Below are 26,076 nucleotides of genomic sequence, written 5' to 3' on the forward strand. Positions count from 1 at the left end.
TTTTCTCTGTTTATTTATTGTTTACAATTTTTGTATAGAGCATAGCTCACAAAACACATATGGGTGTTTCCATGGTGTCGGACATGACAACTTTAGAGTGAAATAAATCATGCGAAAACGGAAGACACTTATAAAAAACATTGCAGTGGTGTAGCTTTTGCACCGTTCGTAGGTTGACAAAAAATTAGGTGCGCTTGGAACACTGGCGTCGAGAAAATCGATGAAAAGGAGGCCACGGAAAATGCACAAAAACAGAAGTAAAAGTAAGCAAAACTCTGGGAATCCTGTGAGGTTTTCCTTTCTTAAACATTCTTTAGATAAGGTCAAATTACGGAGGAATTCATTTTTAGGCCGAAGCAATTCGTTGTTAGTTTAATTTTGAATTAAAATGTGATAATGGACATGACAGACATTATTTTTACTAGTACTACATATATATAATTTCATTTGTATTTAGTTTTTTCAGTTCTTCTCTCCACCGTTTCCTATTTTTTTTAAAGCCGTTTGACCTCATTCACTTCTGTTTTCGGTTTACATTTTTATGGAAACACCCATATACATAGTTACGTATGTAAGTAAAAACTCAAAACTTTTTTGATACGATTTTTAAACATTTTACGAATTTCAAATAATGATCATCAAAATTTTGAACCTTTTATTCGGAATTTTGTGCATTTTCCGTAACACTCTCAGCAAAAATAAATTGCCAAAACCAATGGTACACGAAAATTATATGCGCTACAAAATTTCATATCAATTTATTTTTATTTTTTTATTTCGATTAAAAAGTTTCTTTCCTATGCAGAAAGAATTATCGAAGTCGGTTAACGTGGTCCAAAGTTATACGGTAAGATACATAAAAATATATATACGACGACGAACTGATAACCTCTTCCTTTTTTGAAGACGGTTAAAAACATCCAGCAGGCGAGGCGTGTAGAGTTAGTGGAGGCTCCTAAAGGGTTGTACATACATATATAAATATATACATATCTCTGCTTGCGCATGCATACAAAACTTAATTTATTTATATGAGGTACTATACAAACAATGAACACTCAAGCAACTGATAAAGTTAAAATTAAATAACAACTAAAAAAACGTCTCTTTGTTTGGTTGTTGATTTATCGGCACGTTTCTGTAACCAATGATCCATACTGTTTCAGGTTTATAATGCATTCTGTACTTTTAAGGTCTAAATATTTTGCATGCTACCGTAAGTTTGTTATCAGGAAAATTTACTAAAACAAATTTAACGACTAAAATTAAATATTATATAATTTATAGATACAGATTTAAAAACAATAAACAAATTTTTAATTCACTATAAAACATATTTATGCAGATTTTTGGCTCTTTGAAAATTGGAAAATACTTTTTTCGTGGTTTAAGAACTGAATATAGTAAATACAATGGAGTTTAAAATAATAACAATTTTTTAAATACGCCCATATTTTACGAATCATTAGTCGTTGTCAACTATTATACATAAAACGACAGAGCATTTCCTGGGTATAAGAAGTTCGGTTTCGTTTCTCCTTTTCACTGAAACTTGCCAAACCTTCAGCGTTAGTAGAACGCAAGCTCTTGAGTTGTACAGAGTAAAAATTTCATAACTTAAAAACGCAAAGAAAGAAGAAAATTTAAAATGCACGCGAAAATAATCTTGTTTTTAACTTTGATTATTTATAGCCTTTTTGCCTGCAGTCAAGCTGAACGACCAGGTTAACTTTTACAATGAATTGAAATAATAAATAAAACAACTCGTAATATATACGTAAATTCTATTTAATACCATTTTAAGCTCACTGCCTACTGGCTCATCCGAAAGGTTACGGCCTCTGCGATATGCTCATCATTGGCTTTTACTACAATGCGGAACGAAACGTGTGTGAGCAATGGTCCGAGGATGGCTGCGGTGTAGAAGGCGGGCATTCATATGATTTTAAAGAGGATTGTGAGCGAGAATGCATTGAGAGAAATTGAAATATTTATGTAGTTTTAATTGATTCACACTCGTATGAAGAGTACAATTGCAAAGTACATACTTATTTTAAACAGTTTGTGTTAAAGAGAATTCGCAATACTAAACATGAAAAAATTCAAATGATTTTAAAAAAAACTTAAATAAATGATCTTCAGAGTAAAAACCAAACAATGTCTGGACTCGTAAATAAATTTTAATAGGAATAAGTATGCGTCGATAGTGGGATCCCAGCTTAAAGTATTGTTGCAAGACAATTTCGAAAAATAAAAAAAAATTTAATTTTTTGTCCGAACCCAGGAGTCATACCTTCGGCATTAAAGTTTGATAAATCGATATTTTTATCTCGGGGAGAACCATTTTTATTTTTTTTTTCTTCGAAAGTTCATTGACCTCAAGTGGCCACCATTCTTGAGTCAAATGTCCCACCAGGCACAATGGAATGAGGACCCAGATGCAGAGTAATCCGTTTTTTCAAATATTCTTTTCTACAATCGAAAGAAACAGGTCCACCAAATATACTTAAATTTATATTTATTTATGTACTTATTTGCATACATAGATACATACTCACATATTTATGACGCATAAAAAGATGTTTCGCATAAGCCAACAGAAAAAGCACCAATGGCACGCGATGAAATTCACGCGACCGGCAAGAACCCACCAAATAACGCAAACATATGCGTACATCCATACATATAAGCAACATATATTATATGTGATGTAAGTTCATAAGTACATATGCACATTATGGTGGTCCAAAAAAAAAGTTAGGAAGAAATTTTAGTGCTCTCACTCCCAAGGATTTTTCTGTATCGAAAAAATATACCCATATTTTTTTAATTTTGTAATCTAAAAATATTTAGAGCTAACTCAAAGCGCTCAAAATTTTCCATGTATTTATATGAGGAAAAAAACACTTCGTAGAAATGGTATGGAAATCTTGAAAATCAATACTTTTCAATCACAAAACTCTGGTTCTTTTCAGGAGACTTTCAAAAGCAATACCCAATTATTTATTTAACCATTTTTTATTACTGAAGATTTTTTATTGGCCCCCCATTGCATTTTCAGGGTTTTCGGCGGACTTATAAAATATAGTTAATATAAAAAAGTGGTTAAATAAACAATTCAGTATTTTCAGTTCCTGAAGAGTGGCAGGGTTTTCCTATCGAAATTTATCTTTTCACAAATTCTATACCATTTATACGAAAAAGTTTTTTGCCCCATATAAAATACATGGAAAATTTTGAGCGACCTCTATATGTATATTTTTTTTTTAATTCAAAAAAGAAATAGAATATATATTTCTCGGTTTAGAACCAACCTAGGGGGGCGAGAGCTTAAAAATTTCAACTTCACTTTTTCACTTGCGTTTTTGGACCATCCTAATGCACCTACATCTGGTGTTGATGCATACATATTTGTGCATAAGTACACAGTCGGCGCATAATTGATTTTTTTTATTCTTTCATTTAATTTACTGAGTACTTAAAGCAATAATCTAGTCGATTTCGAAGCGACTTACATACATATGTACATATGTGTGAGTACAACGAAAATAGAATATCTATTGCAGATTTTTTTCGAGCTGTATCCACAAATAGCGATAGGCGATAGACACCGCATTTATGTGCCAACACACAAAGATACAAACCTTTGCATATCGAAACACTAGTTTTTTACCTCTCATAGCCAAGTAAACACAAAATGTTCAAACACAAAGTGCTTAACCCGGCAACTGACAGCCGGGGTATTTTAAACACATTGAACGAAATGGTGAAAATGAGCATTCCAGCCAACCTGCATATGGGGCGTTCCATACCCAAATGGACGGGGTTCACACTTCCAAGTGTTTGATTTGTTTCAAATTTTTAGGGTTGATGGATAAACATAAATAATAAACAAATATGAAATTTGAGCACGATTAATACATTTTTAGAAACTTTACAGCAAAAAACAAAAACAAGTCGATTTAATAGTTTTCCAAAAATTTGAAAAAAATCACACATGCAAACATGAAAATTCTCTATGAAAAAAAAATATTTTTTTTAAGTTTGTTTTTCAGAAAAATTTTTCACATACAAATTTTTTCATTAAAAAATTAGTTTTCAAAAATATTTCATCTCAAAAAAAAAAGAAAAAAATCACAATGTTAGCTCGAGTATTGCGCAGTATTTAAGTATAGTATTACGCATGATAAAAATATAGTAGGGTAGAACCGCTGAGAGTCACTTTTGAAATTCTTGACGTTTCCAAACAATTTAATTTTTAAATTTACTCACAAACTCACACACACATTTTCATTTTCAATCTCAAGCAACAACAATTTCGAACAACTTCAATTTTTTATTTTTTAAAATGTTGGTAAACTTCAAAAAAAAATCATTGCCGACAAATTGAGAGAACGGTTCTACCTTGCTATGTTTTTATCATGGTATTACGGGGTACACTCTACAATAATTTCAGTTATGAATATTTTTTTTTACAACAAAGCTGAGTAAAATGAGTGTGTACATACATTACAAATTTTTACATTTTTTTCGATTTTTTTTTTGAGTATGCAGTTTTGTAGCAGTTTTAGTATAATAAAGTGCAGCTACTGTAAAATTGCGTTAATTTTTAATATTTTTTTATGCTGCCGGATTTCTGCACTTTTTTCTTATGGAAGAAAATGCGCAAAACCGTTTTCAAAGAAAATTAAAAAAAAATTAACGCCACATATTTTTCGTTTTAATTTTATGAGCTCCTTTCGGAGTCTGAAATGAATGTGTTTCGCTTCTGGCGAAGGTTGGACTTATATGAGCTTAAAATCATACATTAAATCAGCCTCAATATGTGTTATATCTGAATCTTATTGCGCTCATATTCCGACTCTTTTAAGGCTCCTAATTTGTGACTAATTTCGGAGTCGTTTTTAGGTTCTCGTATGTAATCTTTTTTTAATTCATTTCGCAAAAACCTTTTTCATAAAAATTTTATTTAAAGATATAAATTAGAGGATTATCTTAATATCAAAATTTTTTACCAGTGTTTGTTAAATATGTTGATGGGCGGCCTTTGGTAAATACATTTCTTGCTGCTGTTTGAGGACGTGGGAGCAGAAGTGGCCTAACTCAATTATTTTTTTTGTACATACCTACTTAAAATAATTTCAATTGTGATAAATTTTAAAATAAATGTCGCTTGTTCATTAATTTTAAGTACAAAGCTACATAGCATACCTTCAATTAAGGAATAAGCGACCTTTGTGCTGAAATTTATCATATTAGAAAGTATTTATTTTAAGAAGTTAAGTACGAAAAAAAAACAGATATGGGTTGGGCCAGTTCCGCACTCATGGCCTTACGTAGCACTCTCGTTCTCATCACACATTTTCCAAACTTGCTCCGCAATGTTTTCGATAGTGAAACCACATCTCAGGCGGAAGTTATTTCGAACTTTTTGATTATCGAAAAAGTAGCGAAAGCGAAAGTTATTTCGATCTGATCCATTATCGAGAAAGTAACGAAAACGTTAGGAAGTTATTTCACTTTACCAATCGAGATGCATCGAGAGAATAATCCAGTTTTTGTAATCATATTTAGGTGCCTCTAGGTAAAAGTTTTAGTAATTAAAATAATCAATTTCTATTAGAAACAAATTTAAATATGAACAGATGCATTTAAAATTTATTATTGTTGATTGGCCCGACAGGAGAGGAGGGGGAATCGGGGACTTTTTCCCCCGGGACCAGAGTTCTCAAGGGGGTCCCGTGCTCAGAATCCAGAGAATATTTCACCTGGTATTTCCATCGCCGAAATGCCTTCCTCTTTCTCAGTTAAAAGCATCGCGACCCAAGTTGAATACATACGTAAAGTTCATACAGTTCATTGCTCCATCGTCTGCGGTATTCGTTATAGACAATGCGCAAAGGCCCCTAATTCTTCCGCAGAATATTTCTGTTGAAAACTTTAAAGCCGAGATCCCATGATTTGTACATTTTTACAGTTTTGTACATTTTCACAGTTACAGAGTGGTCCGAGCCGCTTCATCAGACATTTTCATTGTCCATGGCGCGGAATACACTTACATAACATTTGACCATATTCTGGAAAAGAGTTGATGCATGCACCGTCGTGCTTGAATAAAGGCTCAACCAGCCACCGACGGAGCGCCCTTCCGCGCCTGCCGTCTGTATAAATATATGAAATTGCTGTTGAGAGAGAATAACGAAAACACGAGAATCCCGTAAGATAGGTCGTGTCTACGGGTTTATGTCGGTGGCTGGTTAAGCTATAACTCGCCAGGCAGTTCCAGCATTTCAGTCGCGTAATTGCTCTTCGCGTATTATTTATTATTTAATTATTACTTACCGATAATCGACCAATGTGTAATCTTCATGTGTTTGATTCAAAGCTAATACTTTCAAATCAATTTAGTAGTTTTTTATATTTAAAAAAAAAAAATAAAAATTTCGCATAAAGTAATCGCCACATTATAAAATATGTAGAAATGTTTGCATAAAGAATTCAATATTAAAATTCTGCCGCAATTTGCACGTCACCATCGCTATCAGCATCGCCAAGCTTTCGCCAAGCTTTCGCCAATTGCCACAGTTGCTACTCACTATTCTACTAATTCACGAGGGGGGGGAGGGCTGCATTGGTTTTGCGTACTTTGCGGATGCTCCCTTTGAGACTGCTTTTACAGCGCTAGCTTGTTCACCTGCTGTCCTTAAACCAAACTCAGCACCGCCACCAGTTTCACCTTCGCTTCCACTAGCATTGCTATTGACCTTGGTACGAGATGTGCCAGCATTCAAATGCAACTCTTTGGACTTCTTGTTGGCGAACTGCTTATTCTTCTTCTTATTTATCGATTTTTTCTGTGTCTTCTTCTTTTGAATATATTGTTGTGGGAATGGCAAACGAAATGAACCCGAGAACCCATTGCCCTTGGTACGTACAAGTTCACCCTTCTCAAGCGAATTCTTGATATACCGCTTAACAAAGCGAAACCGATTTTTAACATCCGAAACCGCATTACCATAGTTTTCGGCAATATACTTTTTGATCGCAGTCAAAGAGACGCCTGCACGTGGATTGCGCGTAAGAGTTTTAATAGCTGATCTGACCATAATTTTTGACGATATCGAACGTCGTTTATAAATGCCCATGGAGAGAGGTCTATTGCGCGGTATGGGTGGAGCTCGTGGTGACACTGGAAGAAGTGCACCAATTTCAGCCCAATTATTAGCAATCGTATCAACTTGATTCTGAGCAAGGAAATAATTTTTTTTTTAGTTTTCAGCAGAAAAAAATCATTGGAAATTACTTACAGGAGGGGAGGAACGCACCATTTCAGTTCAAAGTAAAAGATTGCTCGCAGAAAATTGTTAGCAAAAATATATTTATTTATATGAATATGAATGTAGTAAATCGAATCGGAAAGTTTCACAAAATATTCTCAAATTAATATTGATTTATTTATTTGGGCGGAATCAATATTGTCATGGCATGTGAAATCTTTATCTGTCGACAGTGTAAATTATTACAAGTTGTATGGGAATTTATTTATTTAGGCGGCAGCTGTGGTGTAGTGGCTAGCAATGCGCGCAAATATTTCGCAGAGTATGAATTCAAGCCAAGTTTTCGACCAACATTAAAAAAAAACAAGTAAGAAAGTCTAAGTTCGGGCGGAGCCGAACATTAAATACCCGGCGCAAGTATTAAATATATGTTTTCCACCTTTCCGAAAGCTGCCGCTACTGATAAGCCGGGGTGTATAAATTTTAAGTAAATTAGCGTCCTTAAATTTCGAAATATTGCAATTTCAAGCATTTCTGAAATTTACCGGTTATATGAAAAACGGCCGTAATTTTAGTCCGATTTCAACAATTTTCAATGGTTTGCTTTTGTGTGGCAAGCACAATAACCATACCGAGCTTGGTACAAATTGGTAGAACGGTTACTGAGACACATATATGTGATCATAAGTGGGCGGTGCCACGCCCATTTTCCAAAATTTTATCACAAACATATTTCTTTGTTAAGAATTGTTGCACCCATCAATTTTGAAAAAATTAGCTTTAATATTTACTGATTTATCGAGGATTTCGTATTTCTCGAAATTACCGTTATATAGGATGAGGGCGTGGTTATTATCTGTTTTAAAAAATTTTCGGCCATTTGGTATTTCGTACCAGGACCAACAACTGTGCCAAGTTTGGAAGAAATTGGTGCAGCGGTTACCAAGATATACACATGTAACCATAAGTGGGCGTGGCTACGCCCATTTTCCAAAAATCTATAATATTCTTATTTTTCGTCTAAAACTCATTGTAAATGTCAATTTTGAGTGAATTATCTTTAGTAGTTACTAAAATATCCCAGTTTTCGTATTTCTGAAAATTACCGTTATATGGGAGGTAGGCGTGGTTATTGTCCGATTTCGCCCATTTTCAATACCATCCGTCCTACGCCCAAAAGAAGTCCACGTACCAAGTTTCGTTAAGATATCTCAATTTTTACTCGAGTTATCGTGTGCACAGACGGACGGACGGACAGACAGTCACCGCTTAATCGATTTCTCTTTTCATTCTGATCATTTATGTATACATTTGTCTATATCTATCTCGATTCGTTTTGACTGTTACAAACAACCGTTATGTGAACAAAGTTATAATACCCTTGTGCACAAGTGCGCTCGGGTATAAAAACTAAAACTGTAGGTCTCACCCCATTGTGTGACAACATCAAGGCTAGGGACACGACGACTACGACTCGAAAGTATCGATATAGTACTCATTTAAAGTATCGCTGTAAAAATATCGGAAACTCAATAATATCGGGATAAAAGATTCGTTATTTCCAATATCGATAACAAATTCAAAAAATTTTATCTGAATATTGGTTTAATTCTTTAATAAAAAATTACCACTTTGCTCTACAATAAGTGTTTGCTTATTTAGAGGTAAGTGTGTAAATTCACATCACCGAGGGCGCGGGTGGAAATTTCGCCAAATGGCAACCTAAGATCGTACACATTTGTGCTCTTTAAAGTCCATAATATATCCGTAGCATCCCAACAAGCAAAATAAACTTAAAGAAAGTTTCTTTTAAGTTTTCAATTATAAACATTAAGCTTACAAAACGTTGATTTTTTGTTTATAAAACGCTTGAAAGTAAGCGTAATATAATCGAAAAGGAACATTGGTTATAAGCGTAGAAATATAAACTTGTAATAAATGTTCAAAAGAAAGCTTTTTATAAGCGTAAAAGTGTAAACTTATAATAAAGGTTCAAAAAAAGTTTTATATAAGCGTATCAATATAAACTTACTAAAAATTTTCAAAAGGAAGCTTTTTATAAACATTTTTATAACCCTTTATTTAAAGATATTTCATTAAAACCTCATACATAGATTGCTTAACATCTAGAAACTAAACGAAATGCGAATTTTCCGCGGACTCATCTACAGTCGCGAAAATATAAATAGGGAATAGACATTTTAGCATACAAATTCACAATAACACATACAAATTAAGCATAAAAAAGTTAATTATTACATCTTGTTGCGTGCTTTCAATTACTTGCGGTTATTGGCAAATTGGAAAAGGGACATCGTTGCAGCTATATATTGCGCTTTATCGCGCCATTCTCATTGATGAACTTTTCTGAAAAAAATTTAATACATTTTTAATTGAATGTTAAACTAAGAAAGGATAAGGGGAACTCATCATTTGAAGACTCGAATGCTCCACCGATTAGCGCAGCGGGTCCTGGATTGGATTTTCTTGTTTTACCGCATTGGTTTTATTTAATTTGTTCTTTTAATAATATATTTTAAAAAACGTAAACACGTCACTTACGATTGAAAAAATTTTATATTTACTACTTCATGTCGTTGGCATTTACATTTCATTTATAAGTTTAAGTTATTTATAAACATTCGCTCTCAAAACTTATTAAAGGTTTGTTTGAAAAAACTTTTAATAAGCTTAATATTAAAAATGCTTATTTAACGCTTATTATAGCAAACTTAATTTAAGTTATTTTTAAAAACGTTTACTGAAATGCTTGTTGGGATCGTAAGAGATACATACATACACATGTACATACATACAGTGGTTGAAATAATTATAGCCGCACCATATTTTGACAAGTTTTAACATAATGTTTTTGTTGCTATTTAATTTTGGTTATTTTTTTATTAAAATTAAGTTAATTCTTTAACAAAACTCGTGTAAGTCCAAGTTTCAAACTTAGTGCAATATTTAAAAAAAAATCAACAAACGTTCGTAAAAATGTCTAACTTTTTTAATTAGATTTACTAGAAAGATTCTGAGTATACAGTTTTGTAGCCCATTGAATAGTGGTAGAATAAAGTACAACTTTAAATGGCTAAAAATTATGGTTGAATTTTTATAATTTTTTTATCCCATAATACACACAATTTATGTATTTTTATAGAGAAGAAACCCGAAACATCCTGGTCAAAAAAAAATGTAAAAAATCAACAGTAATTTTTAGCCACTTGAAACTATTATACGGTCTATTAGAAGTAAATAACATAAAAAAAATCTAGAGTAAAAATTTTTGGCGGTATGATATTCCATCCCCTAAATCGCCCAAAATTACGCATTGTGCGCCGACCACATTTTTATAAGTTTTGTATATCGCTAGCTTAGAAAGAAAAGTTGCTAAGTCCCATTTTAAAAATTTTACAGGAGAGGAAAAAATCTTCCTATAGCCATTTTCTTTAACTATTTCGCAAGACTTTGAATCAAACATTTTGCGCGTTTAAAGCAAAGTAAAACTCCATAAGAATCAGAAGGTTTCGATATTTATTAAAAGATGTATTATTTTGGCCTTATCGGATTTGCGGTGCTTCTTTTGGACTTAGCAAATTTTCCTTTTATTGCTTATGAAGAGGAAAAAATAAAACAAGTACCTTTATAATTTTCGAAACGATACGTATTCAATTTCCCTAGCATCCTATATCCAAATATGAGTTTTCATAGAAAGTGGACTTAGCAACTTTTCACTCTAAGCTAGCGATATTTTTCTTTGTTTATTTAATGTTCATCAGTTTTTTATGAATGTATAGCTCACTATATAACTATGTATGTAATAGGCGGCACACACAGTGCGTCTGACTTGCGAGTCTGTGCTTATTTTATGGGCGAAGCTCTGCATGAAAAGTATTGCTGACTCGACAGAAATTTTCTTGGATGTAGATAGTTACAGCCACTTACTAACAACTTAATCAAATCGTGTAAGTTACTTAAGAAATATGGTTCTCACATTTTTATGGTTTGGAGTTCTAGGTTTGAGCATTGGGTGGTGAGACAAACTATACCACTGCTAAGACTTCACAAGAAATATGCACATGTACATATTTATATTTATTTTGATTATAATGCATAATTACATACACACATACATACATACATAAATATTATTCAGTGTTTATATTTCCATCCTTAAACTGACTTCAAAATCTTTCGAGGCTTTCCAATTTCAAGCAAAATGTACCTCTATTGTCTATTTTGAGTCCAGGGAATCTCATTTAATCCGCTTTTATGCTATGGTTGGTGCCAATCGAAGAAGTTATGCTGAGATTTCGTTTGGGCAACGGTGGTGGCGAACATGGACTCTTTGCATACGCATTGGCTATACAACGTTCCTCGTCGATGGTGTGGCTATATTGCTTGGGCAATTCATATTGATCATCGACTACGGCGAATGGTGATGGACCAAAGGAGCTTTCGAAAAATGTCGATGAAGATTTGACGCTTGACAAACGTTCCAAATCATGGGTGGATACGCAAAAAGGTGGTGGTGGTGGTGGCGGTGGCGGCAATGATAATGGAGGCGTCTCCAGTGATGAAGGTATGAGCCTGAAAAAAAAATATTATTCTGCCATAAATACGTGGTTTCATTTTTTAACCTATGTATTATTCTTATAAAAGTCTAGTAGTAGTAAAAGTAGGAGGAATTCGCGAGCTGTTTAGCCGGCAGTGCACGCCGAATACTTCGGTGAAAAAGCTCAATGGCCTGATTAGTTCAGATTGTCATTGAGAAGACAAAAGCCCTCAAAGCCATTGGTCTAGCCGTACTATAAATCTTGCTGGTACAACACTCTGGTCTGGCGATGACCGAAAAAATCAACGACTACCCTTTTCATAATTTGGACGAAAAAGGTCGAGTGTTTAATTAGGCACCCTAGTCGACGGCTCGCCGGCAGCTCTCGGCGAAAAGAAAAAAAAAGTTTGTAGGCAATAGCTGCTTCTGAATTACTCTGTTTGGTTGCCGAAGAATAGTAGATCGCAGTGGACGAAACTTAAGACTTGTCAGAAAACCTCACTGTAGATAGCAAAGGGATGTCTTCTGATATCGCTTGAATACCACCTGCAATACTTGTTCAGCTCTTATCGCGGGAAGTAACCTAACAGACACTTGCTGGAAGTAGTCACCTCCCAGTTATGGCAGGAGGCATCTCTACGTATTCACCGACGAGATCCTGACCCATATACATCACCCAACCAGTGGACCCTATATTGATCAGATAAGACATAAGCGATATTAGCCGAGTGTCAATCAGCAACTTTACAAACTCACGCCCCGTGAATGGCTTCATCGAAGTTCAACCACCATTCGTCGCACCAAGAGCTTCAGCCGCCTTGCGCTATTGCAACTAAGGATTGGATACTGTAGCAGGCATATGCAAGTTGAACTTAATTAGATTCGACGTCGACAAGCGAAGCACTGTTGAAGGCATCCCAAAAGACACCAACCCCAATAATCTCACTCTTTGATCCGTTGCCATCGAAACAGGACGTGACTACCGTTAGTTTAGCTTGGCGACAACTGCATATAGATTTGGCGATTAAGGCAGGACTTAGTAATGCTGCTACTACAGCAATAACAGGATTTTTATTCCCAGTTAAAATAGTGTACAAATGTAAATGAAGGCTTAAATTAGTAAAAATGATATTTGTTTTGGGTGTCCCTTAAAATCTCGAATACTCACTTTCTTGTAGAACGTCTGCTGAGTGGTTGCTTTTTAATTGAATCCATGCTTTTCAAATAATCTGTTTCAGGTTCAGAACTTTTTACCACCAATACATTTTTCGAACCCTCCAACAATTCTGGATAGGTTTTGATACCAAAATATGCTATAATTCCGCCAAAGAATGTCGATAAAGTAAAAATTATACACAGCATACCAATAGTGAATTGCTTTTCATCCGCGGAAATCCAGGTTTCGCTTTCTTCACCACCCAGTCGATTTGTGGGCACATGCATAGGTTGGCAATTGAATGGTGAGATGGTATAGCTGTTTGCGGTTAGCGGCAGCATGCAAAACGTGTAAGTGTAATTTTTAGTGAGATTGTTGGCAATCAGATATGGCTCCTGATACATTTCGCAATTGTAATCGATATTTTTTGCAGCTTCCCCATCCACTCGAATAGCTGTATCGTTTTTTCGTCTAAACCATATTACATTTATCACTGGTTGACTATTGTAGTCCTTTATGACAACTTTTACCGAATTATTGGGCAGCAAGGTCAAATTGAAAGTATATGACGGTACCTCGAATTCGTAAAAGGCCACGATTGAATTGCGACTATTTTTATGGCGAGACCGAGTAGTGGTCACTTCGTCCTTGCTAGGACTATATGTAGGCTCGCTCGTAGAAAACTCCACCGGACGACGAGTAAATGGGTTGCTGCTTGCGATCTCATCACTTTGCTCACTTTCTGAACTTTCTTCACTTGAGTTGTTCAAATTGTTTGCATTTTCCTGCGAGTCAGCAGATTCTGTTGACTGAATTATTATTTCAACTGCGCGTTTAATTTTGGATGACTTCTGTTCATACGATGAATTTAAGCAACGCAGTTGAATGATACCTAAATCCTCAGAGCTCGAGCGACCGTTGCCTCTGTCGGGTGGTGTTAGTGCGGTTACTTCGATAGTGGGTACTTCAGATGTAGTACGAGCAAGCGATGTTGCTGGTTTTGTTGTACTAGGGACTTTTGATAGATCTGACATTGTTGATGTAGCTGAAATGTTTACCAACTCCCCAATAATCCCCTCATAATTCGTTGTTGTTTCCGTAGCACAATCATCATTCGCAAATAAAATTTCACTTAAGAGCTCACCATTATGACGAAACGGGGAGTGACAGTAGAGTGTACCCAAAAATTGGTTACGATATATTCGATAAAATTTAGTGAACTCCTGCAAATCACAATCGCAATGCCATTTGTTGTACGCCAAGTTAACGAGTGTGGGTTTACGCCCAAAGAGCAATGGCTTTAGCGCAGTAATGGATATAGTTGCAAGCAAGTTATCGGACAGATCTACCACTTGCAGGTGCTTCAGGTCCTGAAACGCATCCACGCCTATAGCAGTAATTTGCGAACTCATAATATGCAGGTAATGCAAGTTGGGCGTGGCAAGAAACATTTGCCGCGTTAGTGGCCCAGCGAATACGTTATGACTTAGGTCAGCAAACTCCAATCTTGTCAGCGTGCTTACACCAAATATTTTTTGTCCGGACAATATGGTCAAACCGCTATTGATACGCAAATGTAGCAGCGTTAATTGTACGGGCTGCAGGAAGGCACGATTTATTTCGTTTAGCTGTGTGTCGATAATCAAATAACGCAGCGATTTCAATCCAATTAGTGCACCTCCACCTACTCTTTTCAATTTCAAGTCTATCAGCGATAATAAATATGTATCGGCAAATAGAGGGGAGTTAAATGCGCCACTTCTGATGTGCGTAATATTGCTGTTTTTCAGATTTAACTCGTAGACTGGTCGGCTGAAATCGAGCCAGCCATTTCGTAATAAACCAAGTGGAAGTGTTTGTTCTATAATATCAATTGCATCAATGACTTGGCAGCTGGACGCCTATAAAGGCAAAAAATAGTGTTTGAGACGGGTACTTATTGGTTAAATATATAAGTATATAGGCCCTTATTATGAGTTGCATTCGATTTTCGATCTATGCTGGTTATCGAATATCGAATGTGAAAATGGTATTATGAGCTATGCAACGGTGTCGAAATTTTCGTTGAGTATCGAATTTTCTGTGGAACAGAATTTTGCTTTCGATGCTGTAGCTTTGTAGTTTGATAAAATGGTGAAAAATGTGCGATTTTTTTTTTTTTTTTGTACTTTAAGGTAGCTAGACACAAATTTTGAACAATTTTTACTAATCTCATGCAGGTCTAAGGTCTCTGAGCGCCAAATCGCAGAACTGTTGATAGTTTTAAAAGATTCGGCTATAGTGCAGATCTTGTGAATCAGATAGCAGATCTAAAACGACAAATTAACTAAGTATTAAATTTATTCGAAGGGCTCCATTTAAACCCATTTAAAGGAAGTACTCGATTCTCAAAAGTAATCGATACTCCCAACAGTAATTGTGAACAACCTAAACAAGCAAAATTCACAATTCTTCTTCGAATGAGCGTCATAATACTTAATTAAAATTCTTCCGATCAGCACTTTCGACCACAGTTGAAGATCGAATGCAACTTATAATAGGGGCCATATTTTTTAATGCAATACTGATATATCTTAGGTTATAGCTAATAGCAGCTAAAGTTGGTGTCACTCAAAGTTCAAAACTTATAACCAAAAATATTATCTAAAATTGCTTAAATAAAATAAATAGTTGCCGGGTGTTTATAATTGCGCACTAACACTAGGTAGAATACAGGTTCGATTCGAAAAATAATGTTTGGCAATGGCAAACCGCCTTGGCCATGAAATACCTTCTCTTTTAAGCCATTTGCCGTTCAGAGTCGACTAACTATAAGCAGTAAGTCCTTTAAGTTTTGTGTGAGAAACTGAGTCAACAAAAAAATATCAGCAACAAATACGAGGACTGTTTGATAACTGTAAAAGAGATACCTACATATATTTTCAAATAAAAGGCGATTTATTTCCCCAGGGCGATTTCCTAAGAAAAGTGCATTAGAATGCTGATTACATAGTTAGCTGTAATATTATCGCGAACGCATAAGAAATACATTCTATTATTAATCACGCATGTAATGCATTCCTACTTTTTGTGGGTTTTGTCCAATTTCAAAAATTTTCAATATAGGCTGAGCTCGGTCTAGCCGCTTTTGAGGTACACATATTTTTATATAACATTTTAAAGGCCAATATATACTCTTCTCAGATCATATTCTATATTTGAAATTGAATCAAAAATAGTCATTCAAAAACTCATCTACAATCTACAAAATCGTATTTTCTGACCTAAATAGACAGACCTCTAAATGACCTTTAAAAAATCTATAAAAATAGGCAATAATATTTCTCGTAAAAACAAATAAAATTATGGGGTAGGGTGGTCTTGAAATTTCCGAACAAAAACATTTTCGATGGACACCCTGGAGATTGGCCAGGCGAAAGGGTATGAAAACATTTCGCATCATTATTAACTAAAGCTAGGGGGGTTTGAATACAGCTGTAAACTGGGAGGCAATATGCGTACAATCGATCGTAAAGATTTAAACTGTCAATAATTACATATCAAATAGATAAAAATAAATAAATATTATTGCTTTCTTTGTACCGTACAGCAAATAAATAATTTTAAGCAGCTCAACGTCTGTCGGGTCTGCTAATATATTTATAAATAAATACATACATATGTATATTACATATTAGCTAAAACACTATGTATGTAGTTTCAGGAAAATATGTATTAACTTTAATCCTTACCACACAGGTGTTGTAGATACTTTCATATAGAATATCTGCATTTGTACGAATACAAGTGACCGTGCAATTATACTCTCTGCACCCCTCACCTCTAACTTCTGTGGCCACTGCTACGTGAGCTCTGTAAACAAAATAAAAGGCATTTGCATAAGATAAATAATACAAAAAGCAAATAAGAGCAGTGCTGTCGTCGGCTATGCCGAAGGCTTCATACCTTTCATGAACATCAGAAGATATTACATTAACAGATTAGTGCATTTCAAATTAGTTAATTGGGAGCTAAATGAAATTGTTCTATTCACAGCATACATACATATACATTTATAAAAAATAATATCTAAACAATCAGGTATGGAAGATACACCAATCTAAGTTATTTTCACTGCTGTGTGTGATCGGTATGTAACCGGTAACACAATTTAATGGTTTTAGCTGCCTACATAAAGGAGTTACATATATCGCAAACACTTCCCTGTAGGAAATGTATCTAACTATAAGCTAACTTTAAGTTGATCAGGAAGGGGCTAAAAGTCACTTATTATCTGTATATTTACTTTGACGAAATCTAACTATATTTCTATGGCGATGGCCGCGAAATATCAAGGGTTACCTCTGTATTAGATGTAGTCAAGGGTGGTTACCTCTGCATTTGATGTAACTAACTTGTAATTACCTACTTTTGGACATAAAATATCGATAGGAAAAACAAATTTTTTTTTATTTTTTTTTTATTTACTTTATTTATTTTATTTATTTTATTACATTTCATATTTGTTTCCATATTCTGCTGTAGGTGATCCCATATTCGAACTCCGTCAGACATAACTTCAAAATGATAATATGAAATTTCGATCTTCTTTTTATTTGTTCTCAATTCGAAAAAGTATTTGCGAAGTGCAGGATATTTAAATAGAAACGCGTTTAAAGAAAACAATCTCCTTCATTAGTTGTCAACTAGTTTCAAGTTAGCCTTTTGTAGCTAACTACAAGTTATATATTTTATAGAAATCCCTCAAAAAATCTAACTACAAGTGGGTTTTTTTTTATCAATTGATAATTTTTTTCTGCTGGGTTGTATCTGCGCCACCAGTGATATAGGTGATAAAGCATACAGATACAGCACCGATCTTGCCGATTTTCTTAGTAGACATTGTATGATTATTTAGAAAATAGTACACAGTTTGTATAATGCAGCAACAAAATTCAAAGCACATAGAATATTCCATAAGGAATTTGTACATTTTGTTTTTTTATTTTTTTATTTTTTCAGGAAATAAATGGACGGCTAATTGGAAAATCGACATATCTCGGCAATCGGTTCGAAAACGCCCTCTCTCAGAAATTGGCTCAAGAAAGCCCTACCTCAGAATTTGATTGAAAAATGCCTTGATTCTGAATTTGGTTCAAAAATGCCCAATCTCAATGCAAATTCAATATATCGACAGCTGAGATAAGCCGTTTTGAATAGTTTGCTGAGAGAGGGCATTTTTGAAACGGCTGCCGAGGTAGGTCGATCTTCCACTCAGCCGTCATATGTAGTGTATTTGTTTAAAATGTGAAATCTTGCGCCCAGATTCGTTAAAAAAATGTAGAGAAAACAACAGAATTGTTTCCAATATTTAACGGAAAAAAAATGGAATCCCTAGATCTGTATCCAGATCAATTCTTTTATGCTGGCGCCTATTAATGCTGACTACATACATATCAAGTTTAGGATTCCGCTGAAGTGGATTATTTCAGTCCTGACTGAGAATCCGTAGTAGGTACATAAGGATTTATAAAATTTTTTTCGGAGCTAACACATTCAGACTACATGCCGTCAATTGCATTGCGTCGTGTTCGTTTTTTATCTCTCCTAAATCAAACATACTCACATTCATATTTTACCAATATCTTTTTGTAACTTACCTGACGCTCTTATTCAGCATTATTCCCATAGTTGTTGTATAGGTAGCCGCCGTAGTATTGTCAGTTGAATATCCGTAATCTTCGCTAACGCTTGTCACATCGTTCTGCCGTAGAACTATTCCCACATAAATGGTGCTTACAATTATACACAAACCGACGGTGAGTAATAGCCAGGCGGTAATTTGTATGCAAATGTTGCTGGACAAATATGCTTTCCAGTCACTGTTTTGGGAAAAATTTTAATTATGTGTAAATAAGTACGTATGTATGTACATATGTTTGGGACCAGTTAAATAATTAAAAAAAAACTATTCAACTTACTCTTCAACAAGTTGCACTTGTTTTTTATACATTTCCGAGTCCCTTGTGCACTGCTTCCGCTTTGGTTTAACAGGTGCATCCTTAATTTCAGCTTTTAACATTGTCAGTCCGAAATCCGTATAAGACTGAAGTTATTATTGAAAAGATCCTATATTAAATATTACGCACATACGCCAGCTTGTTTGATTTTATCAGAGCCTACCACTTCAGGGTATGTAATAAATTAGCTTTTAGTCGTTTTATCTATTCTACCCCATATCATTTTATCAATTTGAATGCTTATCCACGTAGTGTATAATAAATTAACATTTTATCAAGCTGGGAGTACAGGTGATAGCAAGTAATTGTTTATAAAGCAGCATTAGGGACTTGTCCTACCTTTCAATTTGACAGGAAATATTTTTAACTAATTAAAAAAATATATGTCCATATTTATCGCTCACACTTTCGCTAAGTGTTTGGCCGAGCTTGTGATGTGCGTACTGATATTGTAACATAAAAGGTGAAATCTTCAATTAAAATCTAATTTTGAACGAATTTCCGTCATCCCTTGTCAAATTTGGTTTGGAGACAAACCGGTTACGGCGTTGTGCCATCTTCTGTGTAATTTTTCGTATGAAAACTCGTTACAAAATACATATACACCCACCCTTTCGGAAGCAATAACAACCAAGAGGGTTTTATTAGAAGCTTTTTCAAGGCAGATACACACTCAGAGGTTCGCCATTTTCTGCCGAAATATAACCGCTTTTCGAACATTTTTCTTTTGAACGACCTGTAGTCGCCGTTTTACATTTTGCATCATATCTTCAGCAGTTTCTATTGAATCCTTAATTATGATATATCCATTCTTCTTGCCTCTAGGTGACAATATTTTTTTTCAAACTTAATTGACCTCAAATACCCCATTCTAATTAGTACGTACTCGCCAGATTTTAGTTCCTATCACCCTATTTCAGTAAATTAAAGCTCTCCAAAAACTGAACAAGCGAGTGAGTTTTATATAGCACAAAAAGTCGAGAACGTACGCCGAGTTCAGATCAGCTAAACCATCTAAAAATTACTTATTGAAGAATTGGTTATGCATTTTGGCCAGGGCTAAACAGAGGCAGAAATAAGATTCGATGCTCTCCACCTCTTCCTCGTCGCTGCAACTGCGACAAAAATCGTGATATGGTAAATGGGGTATCCTAACCTTTTTCCATGTGTACCCATTAGGCTATGCTATGGATCGCTACCTCATCCGGTCAAATCTGAGATCTCTCTACGGATAGTCGGATTTAACCTGGCAGCACTTCAGCCGGCCCGAAATTCGCCGTGGAGATCCAGAGGGGGAAGATTTAACATTATTTCCAGAGACTTGTTGGCTGTAGTGAGCAGTGCTCCAGTGACGGACAAAGTGCAGGGCACCATCCGGTAACCCCATGGAAAGGGATGGGTTTTATCATAGCTGTGTGCATTCCTCATTTTTTTCCGATAGCTATCTTGCGGGCATACAGGGCGGAATTAGCCTTTCTGGAGCGTTCTTTGAGATTTCGTTTCCAGTCAAGTTTCTTTTCTATATTATCTTCAAAGTATTTAAACTCGTTTAGGATGGGAGGGCTGAATATAGGAGTTTTATACTTTCTTGTGACGAGTACCATTTCGACCATAAGTCCATATTCCTTCGACCAGATGTTTACAAGACTGAGTGCATTTTGCATTAACTCACTCAGGACCTGAGAATATTTACCCGTTGCTATGATTGCTATGATTTGAAAACCAGTACCCTTTGGGGAGTGCCTCTGATCACATACATTGTAATGGCGCCATTCACCAGTTCGATAAGGAGACCAATAAAATCCAGCAGATCCCTCATAATGACATTGTTGAAAGCACCCTCGATATCGAGAAAAACTCGGAATGCGATCCGCACTGATTTTCCCTTGGAATATGCATGCTGGTTCGAGGAGAGATTGTATTTTTTTTTTTATATTCCGTCAAATATATTCGTCAATACGCCTCTCTAGAGTTTTAAGAAAAGAATACAGTGAGGCCTGAAGCATTTCAATTTCACATGATAAAAACACCATCTTCGCGTTTGTGAGTTAGGGTTAGGCAGGCTGTAAAAATCGCTTCTTTTGTTGGGACGGTCAGGTGTTTTGCCAAGATTCGCGTGGCAAGACTTTACATTTGTCAAAGTCGTGATCGAACATGTATTATTATTCATTTTACTTACCTCTAGTTTTCACACAAACTCCAACGTCTTTCACCTGCTAGTACTTTTTTAATTATAGTTTTATTTAATTAATTTATGCATTTACAATATTTTCCACTCAATTAAACACATTTTTGCATCAAATTATTTCCATTAACCTAGTGCAGCTCCTGGTAGTAATCCAAGCTTTCGTATACGTTCTCAGAAGAACCTAAAGTAGCGTTTTGTTGCCAAAGTAGAAAACGTGAGCTTGGCTGCGTTTCATCTTTCATTAGCACTGTGGAACATTGCGAACTCTGGTGGCTTAACGCTTCACTATTACAATCGCGCCTACGCTCACTACAATACTTCCTATCGGCTTTTGGTGGTGGCAATGTTGGCGCCCGATTAAATGGCGGCCGATTATCCGATATATATATCACTTTTGCTTCTCGATTCAGCTCTAAGCCATTTAAATATTGCATATAATCACGGGAGTCGACACTCAAATAGTTCTCTGCGGTGAGTGTATCACTAATGGATGAGCGAATTTTAGAGAGTTCATGCAGCGCCAACTGTGTCGAATCAAATGACAAACGATCGAATGGTTTGGCAAAAAGCATTACTTTGTACGATGTGGATGAAACTCGCCGTATACGTTTGTTGCCACGTATTAATGTTGGACGGCAACGAAGTATCCAATAGCATACAGCTATGCCCAAAAGGCAACAGATAATAGTTATAATTGTTGATAGGGTATAGAAAAGGGCTTTATCCTCATTCGTACGCCAAGGCACAGCTTTCACTAACGGTAAGTACACAGAACCGCAATTAAATGGCGAAGTCGTCAAACTAGAAGTTTTCATTATACAAAAGACATACATTTCATTTGATGTTAGGTAGTTAATAACCAGAGAGTTATTGGTTTCGATGACAATAGAATACGTATCATTATATATCATTGCTTGAAAATATATAACTCGCAAACCATAAGCTTCAACGTCAAATTCTAGTTGTACACTCGTTGAGGAGATCGCTTCCACATCAAAATAGGCATCGTAGTCACAGAGAACAACGAGTCCTTCAGTTTCACAATATATGAACTTTGGAAGAGCACTGCTGGGGCACACCTGAAAACCGGGTCCAATTGTAGTAGTTTGTAATCGTGTGGTCGTTGTATCCGTGTCCGACTGCTGCCGGGTGGTTGTGTAAGTGGCTGTTTATTTTGGGATAAGGCAGTCAGGTGAGAAAATAAGTAACAGTGGTAGTAGTATTATGTTCGGATCAATTTACTTATAAGTCTACCCCTTATCCATTTATACTAAAATATCGATTCATAGACATAAGAAGAAGATATAATCAGGGATAAAAGGGGCGAACCGTTTTTCAGATACTCAGCAGAGCTCCTAAGAATATGGGAGGACTTGCAAGTTAAAACCCAATCACGCACGACAAAGGGCAAAAGGCAATCCAAAAGATTCATAACTCCCTCTCGCGGAATTTTTCAGCGGCTGCTAAACCTTAGCAGAGAGGGTTTACGAACTCTCACCGGATACCTGACAGGACACTACAGGCTGAGTTACCATCTGCACAAAATGGTATTCTCTGAGGAGACGAACTGCAAATTTAATGTTTGAAAGATATATAATGTCAATGGACTTTAATTCGCTTTTGCAAAGGTAATAATATCAATTGACTTTATTTCGCACAAGTATGCGGACCTTATTTCCGTTGACCTACTACATGTATATACGCCGAGAAGGCCGCTTAGCAACGAAAAGACTACGTGGAGAAGAACTTGTCTTCACTTGACATTCCCAATTAGCGTCAGTTGGCACAGAAGAAAAAGGGTTAAAGCGCCAAACTAGAAGAAGGAGAACTTCATGTGCGGTTAGGGTACGTATGGGAGCACATAGACGCATATTTAGGAAATATACAGTTTATACAGGAAAACATTTTGAAATCTTTCCCAAGGAATGTGTTGCATTTTCAATGAAATTTTTTGACGATTGTAGATATTACCTGTTGTAGGAAGAGTGGTTTTAGTTGTTTTCTCCCGAATGGTTGTATCCGTCGTTTCAATTGATTCTGTTGAATTGTGCGAGGTTGTCGCGGTAGGTGATGTTGCTGTAGCATCTTTTGTTGAAGACACTGTTGTTGTAGCGTCTTTTGTTGAAGACACTGTTGTTGTAGCATCTTTTGTTGAAGACGCCGTTGTTGTTGTAATAGTCGTTGCTGAAAATTTCCAATTTATTTATACATAAACACGCCAAAGTCTTTAATTCTATTGGTATGTTCTTACCATTACAATCCAGTTGTAAATGAAGAATTGGTGTTCCAGCCAATTCATTTGGCGACGAACATTTCGTCAATTCACTGTTCGTCTCTTGCGCTTGTGCGACATATTCGATGAGTGCCTGATTATCGCAATCGCATCGCCACTTATTTTCCCCCAACTGGATACTGATGCCAGCAGTTGCTGCAGCAACTAAAAAATCGCCGTCTAATGTTTGTAATTGATTATCGCGCAAATCGAGCGATCGCAGCGTCTTCAGAATACAATCGAAAGTACCTTTGCCGATTGTGTGTAGACTACATTGGGCCAATGAAAGTTGCTCGACTACTAACAAATTGGAGAATGTGCTAACGTTGAGCGTTCGATTGAATTCCGTTCCACTTAGGTTGACAATTAATAAATTTACAAACGCTGTGCTGCTATCCAGCCACTGAGCAGGATCGTAAATGATGTGACTACCGCAGGCAACCTGTGACTGCTGCAGCACAAGACTACTTAGGTTTCCAGCCATAGGCTGTAGGAACTTTTCGACCTTCAGCGGCGTTGTTTCATTATGCTGTACGTTGAGTAATTCGAAATGATTGACTGTTCCCAAGCCCTCAAAGGATTTAGCATTCAACGTTTGAAGTTGAGTGTCATGTAGTGTCAAATTGACTAAGTTTTGCATAGTTATATAGTTGAATGCGTTATTCACTATGGCTTCAAGTGTACAATTACGAATTGTTAAACTGTTCAGTTTATAGCTGCCGGACATCGTGTATTTGCCTATGGCTGCATCGTTGAAGGTGCAATTCTCCAAAATGACATCGAAGTTCTTGTTGCCGCAATAATCAATGAAGTATTCCAATTCATAAATGAGAGTATAGATCGGACCGCCAGAACAAATTATAGATTTGCATGTTCTGTTATCTGTACAAGTGAAGCCAGTGCTGGTTAAAGAAAACATAAAAGGTTTATTTCATTGTTATGGCAATAAGGATAAGGTTACCGGTGGCAACGAATACAAAAACAACGCAATTAATGAAAACAGTCGTGCATAAGACAGCCACAGCCAGAGCGAGAAAAAAAATAATTATATATATTTCATGATCCAATGATCGGATCTAAACCAGATCAGTATGGGACCACCTCTGAGACACTACCTTTTGAGGTGGTCCGAAGATATTCGGTAACATACATAAAAAAAAAAAAAAAAAAAAAATTATTCCGACGAACTGATAGCCTCCTCCTTTTTTGGAAGTCGCTTAAAAAATATTGCAGTAGTTGTGTTTTTTTACAAATTATCCAGTAACTTGCCAGCAACTCTCCAGTAACTTTATTTCTAAGAATTCGCTCTCATAGAAAAAATTTGCAATAAAGTACGCGAACGCTTTCCCAGTAGTAATTTGCAAGTTTCATGAACAGCTGATAAATTGGTTGTTTATTCGCAGCAAATTCCTAATAAAACAATATATTTTGTTTTTAAATAGGTTTATTTTGCGAAATTCAACAATAGGTGCGTTCGTTTAAAATATCCAGTAAAAACAAACCAACTGCCAAATTCCGGCGAAATGTCATCTGTTCTCTCACAAGAGAGAAATTTCCAAAATAGTACGCGAACAGAAAATTTGCAGAAACTTGCAAGTTAGACGAACAGCTGATATAATTTTTGTTTACATTCAAAAGTGTAAAATTTAAAACGTACGAAAAGTCATCACAAAGTGTTATACTGACACAGTTTATTGATTAAACAAATAACTACTTATTTCTTACAAGTTTAATTAGTCGCATTTTGTAAATTTTTAACTTCCAAACGATCAAATTCAATTTTGTGATTTGCGTAAATGCCAACCAGCTGTTTTGGATCAGCTGTTTTCCTGTTGGTAAATTGCTGTTGGCAAAAATTTTCCCAGCAGAAACCAGCAGCTCCCTTCAAAATGAAATGTCACTTTGCTCTCTCCATTTCCCCTACTTTGCAAGTTTTTTGCGTACGCGAACGCAAAAACTTGTAAGTTTTGGTTAAACATAAACAATTAACAGCTACGCGAACGCAACTAATAAAAACCCACAAACAGTTTCGTTATTAGTTTAAATTTCGTCCAGCAACATGCGATCAGCTGTTTTTCGTACTGGCAAATTCTTACAAGTAAAAATTTATCCAGTAAAAACTTGCAACTTCAACTGTCATTTTTCGCTCTCTCAATTTCCCCTACTTTGCAAGTTTTTGCGTACGAAAACGCCAAAACATGAAAATTCGTAAAAACTTTTACTGGATTTTACTGGAAATGAGTAAAAAAAAACGCAACAAATGACTTGAAATTTTGCTTTCAACTACACTTAATCGTAATGTTGATAGGTAACTCATACGCCATGGCATATGAACGATAAACGTTTTCTCTCGCGCACCCATCCTCACGGAAATGAGATTTTTGACTGGCTGTAGATATTTCATCTAGTTACAATATGTATTACGAATGTGCTTTCAAAAGGGCAAAAATTCAATTTCAACATGGGTTGGAAGTACTTTAAGACCATAAGAATTGGCAGGCAACCTTGAATTCATTTTCTATATACACATATAACTATATACTGTAAATATAATTCTATCCAAATTTCAAGTCATCTGAATTATGTTGAGTAATCGATTTATATTGACATCTCTAATAGATAAAAA

General features: G+C 35.5%; 4 protein-coding genes across 4 annotated transcripts in view; 1 reads left to right on the plus strand and 3 right to left on the minus strand.

Moving 5' to 3' along the window:
- The first annotated feature begins 1,587 nt into the window (after window positions 1-1,587).
- On the plus strand, window positions 1,588-2,103 carry LOC118744013 (PI-actitoxin-Afv2a). Its single transcript, XM_036476774.1, has 2 exons — window positions 1,588-1,724; window positions 1,805-2,103. Exons 1-2 carry the CDS (start codon window positions 1,649-1,651, stop codon window positions 1,984-1,986), a joined length of 258 nt encoding a protein of 85 aa, XP_036332667.1. The 5' UTR covers window positions 1,588-1,648; the 3' UTR covers window positions 1,987-2,103.
- Window positions 2,104-6,608: 4,505 nt separating this feature from the next.
- LOC118743895 (histone H1-III-like) lies at window positions 6,609-7,328 on the minus strand. Its single transcript, XM_036476658.1, has 2 exons — window positions 7,308-7,328; window positions 6,609-7,244 (listed from the first exon to the last, which is right to left on the minus strand). Exons 1-2 carry the CDS (start codon window positions 7,326-7,328, stop codon window positions 6,609-6,611), a joined length of 657 nt encoding a protein of 218 aa, XP_036332551.1.
- A 4,211-nt stretch (window positions 7,329-11,539) lies between these two features.
- LOC118743896 lies at window positions 11,540-19,052 on the minus strand. The gene is made up of 5 exons (XM_036476659.1): window positions 18,952-19,052; window positions 18,631-18,852; window positions 16,723-16,843; window positions 13,004-14,892; window positions 11,540-11,870 (listed from the first exon to the last, which is right to left on the minus strand). The coding sequence occupies exons 1-5, from the start codon at window positions 19,050-19,052 to the stop codon at window positions 11,540-11,542; spliced, it is 2,664 nt and encodes an 887-aa protein (XP_036332552.1).
- Window positions 19,053-21,306: 2,254 nt separating this feature from the next.
- The window catches only part of LOC118743897 (mucin-22-like), an 8,533-nt gene continuing 3,763 nt past the window's right edge, over window positions 21,307-26,076 (minus strand). The window contains exons 4-6 of the mRNA XM_036476660.1: window positions 23,430-23,699; window positions 23,150-23,362; window positions 21,307-22,343 (exon numbers count right to left, since the gene is read on the minus strand). Coding sequence (XP_036332553.1) covers window positions 21,307-22,343; window positions 23,150-23,362; window positions 23,430-23,699 — 1,520 coding nt within the window. The remainder of the gene's footprint in view (window positions 22,344-23,149; window positions 23,363-23,429; window positions 23,700-26,076) is intronic.

This window comes from Rhagoletis pomonella, unplaced genomic scaffold, assembly GCF_013731165.1.
Source record: "Rhagoletis pomonella isolate Grant_MI unplaced genomic scaffold, Rhpom_1.0 Rhpom_scaffold_00007, whole genome shotgun sequence".
In the NCBI taxonomy this organism is placed as follows: domain Eukaryota; kingdom Metazoa; phylum Arthropoda; class Insecta; order Diptera; family Tephritidae; genus Rhagoletis; species Rhagoletis pomonella.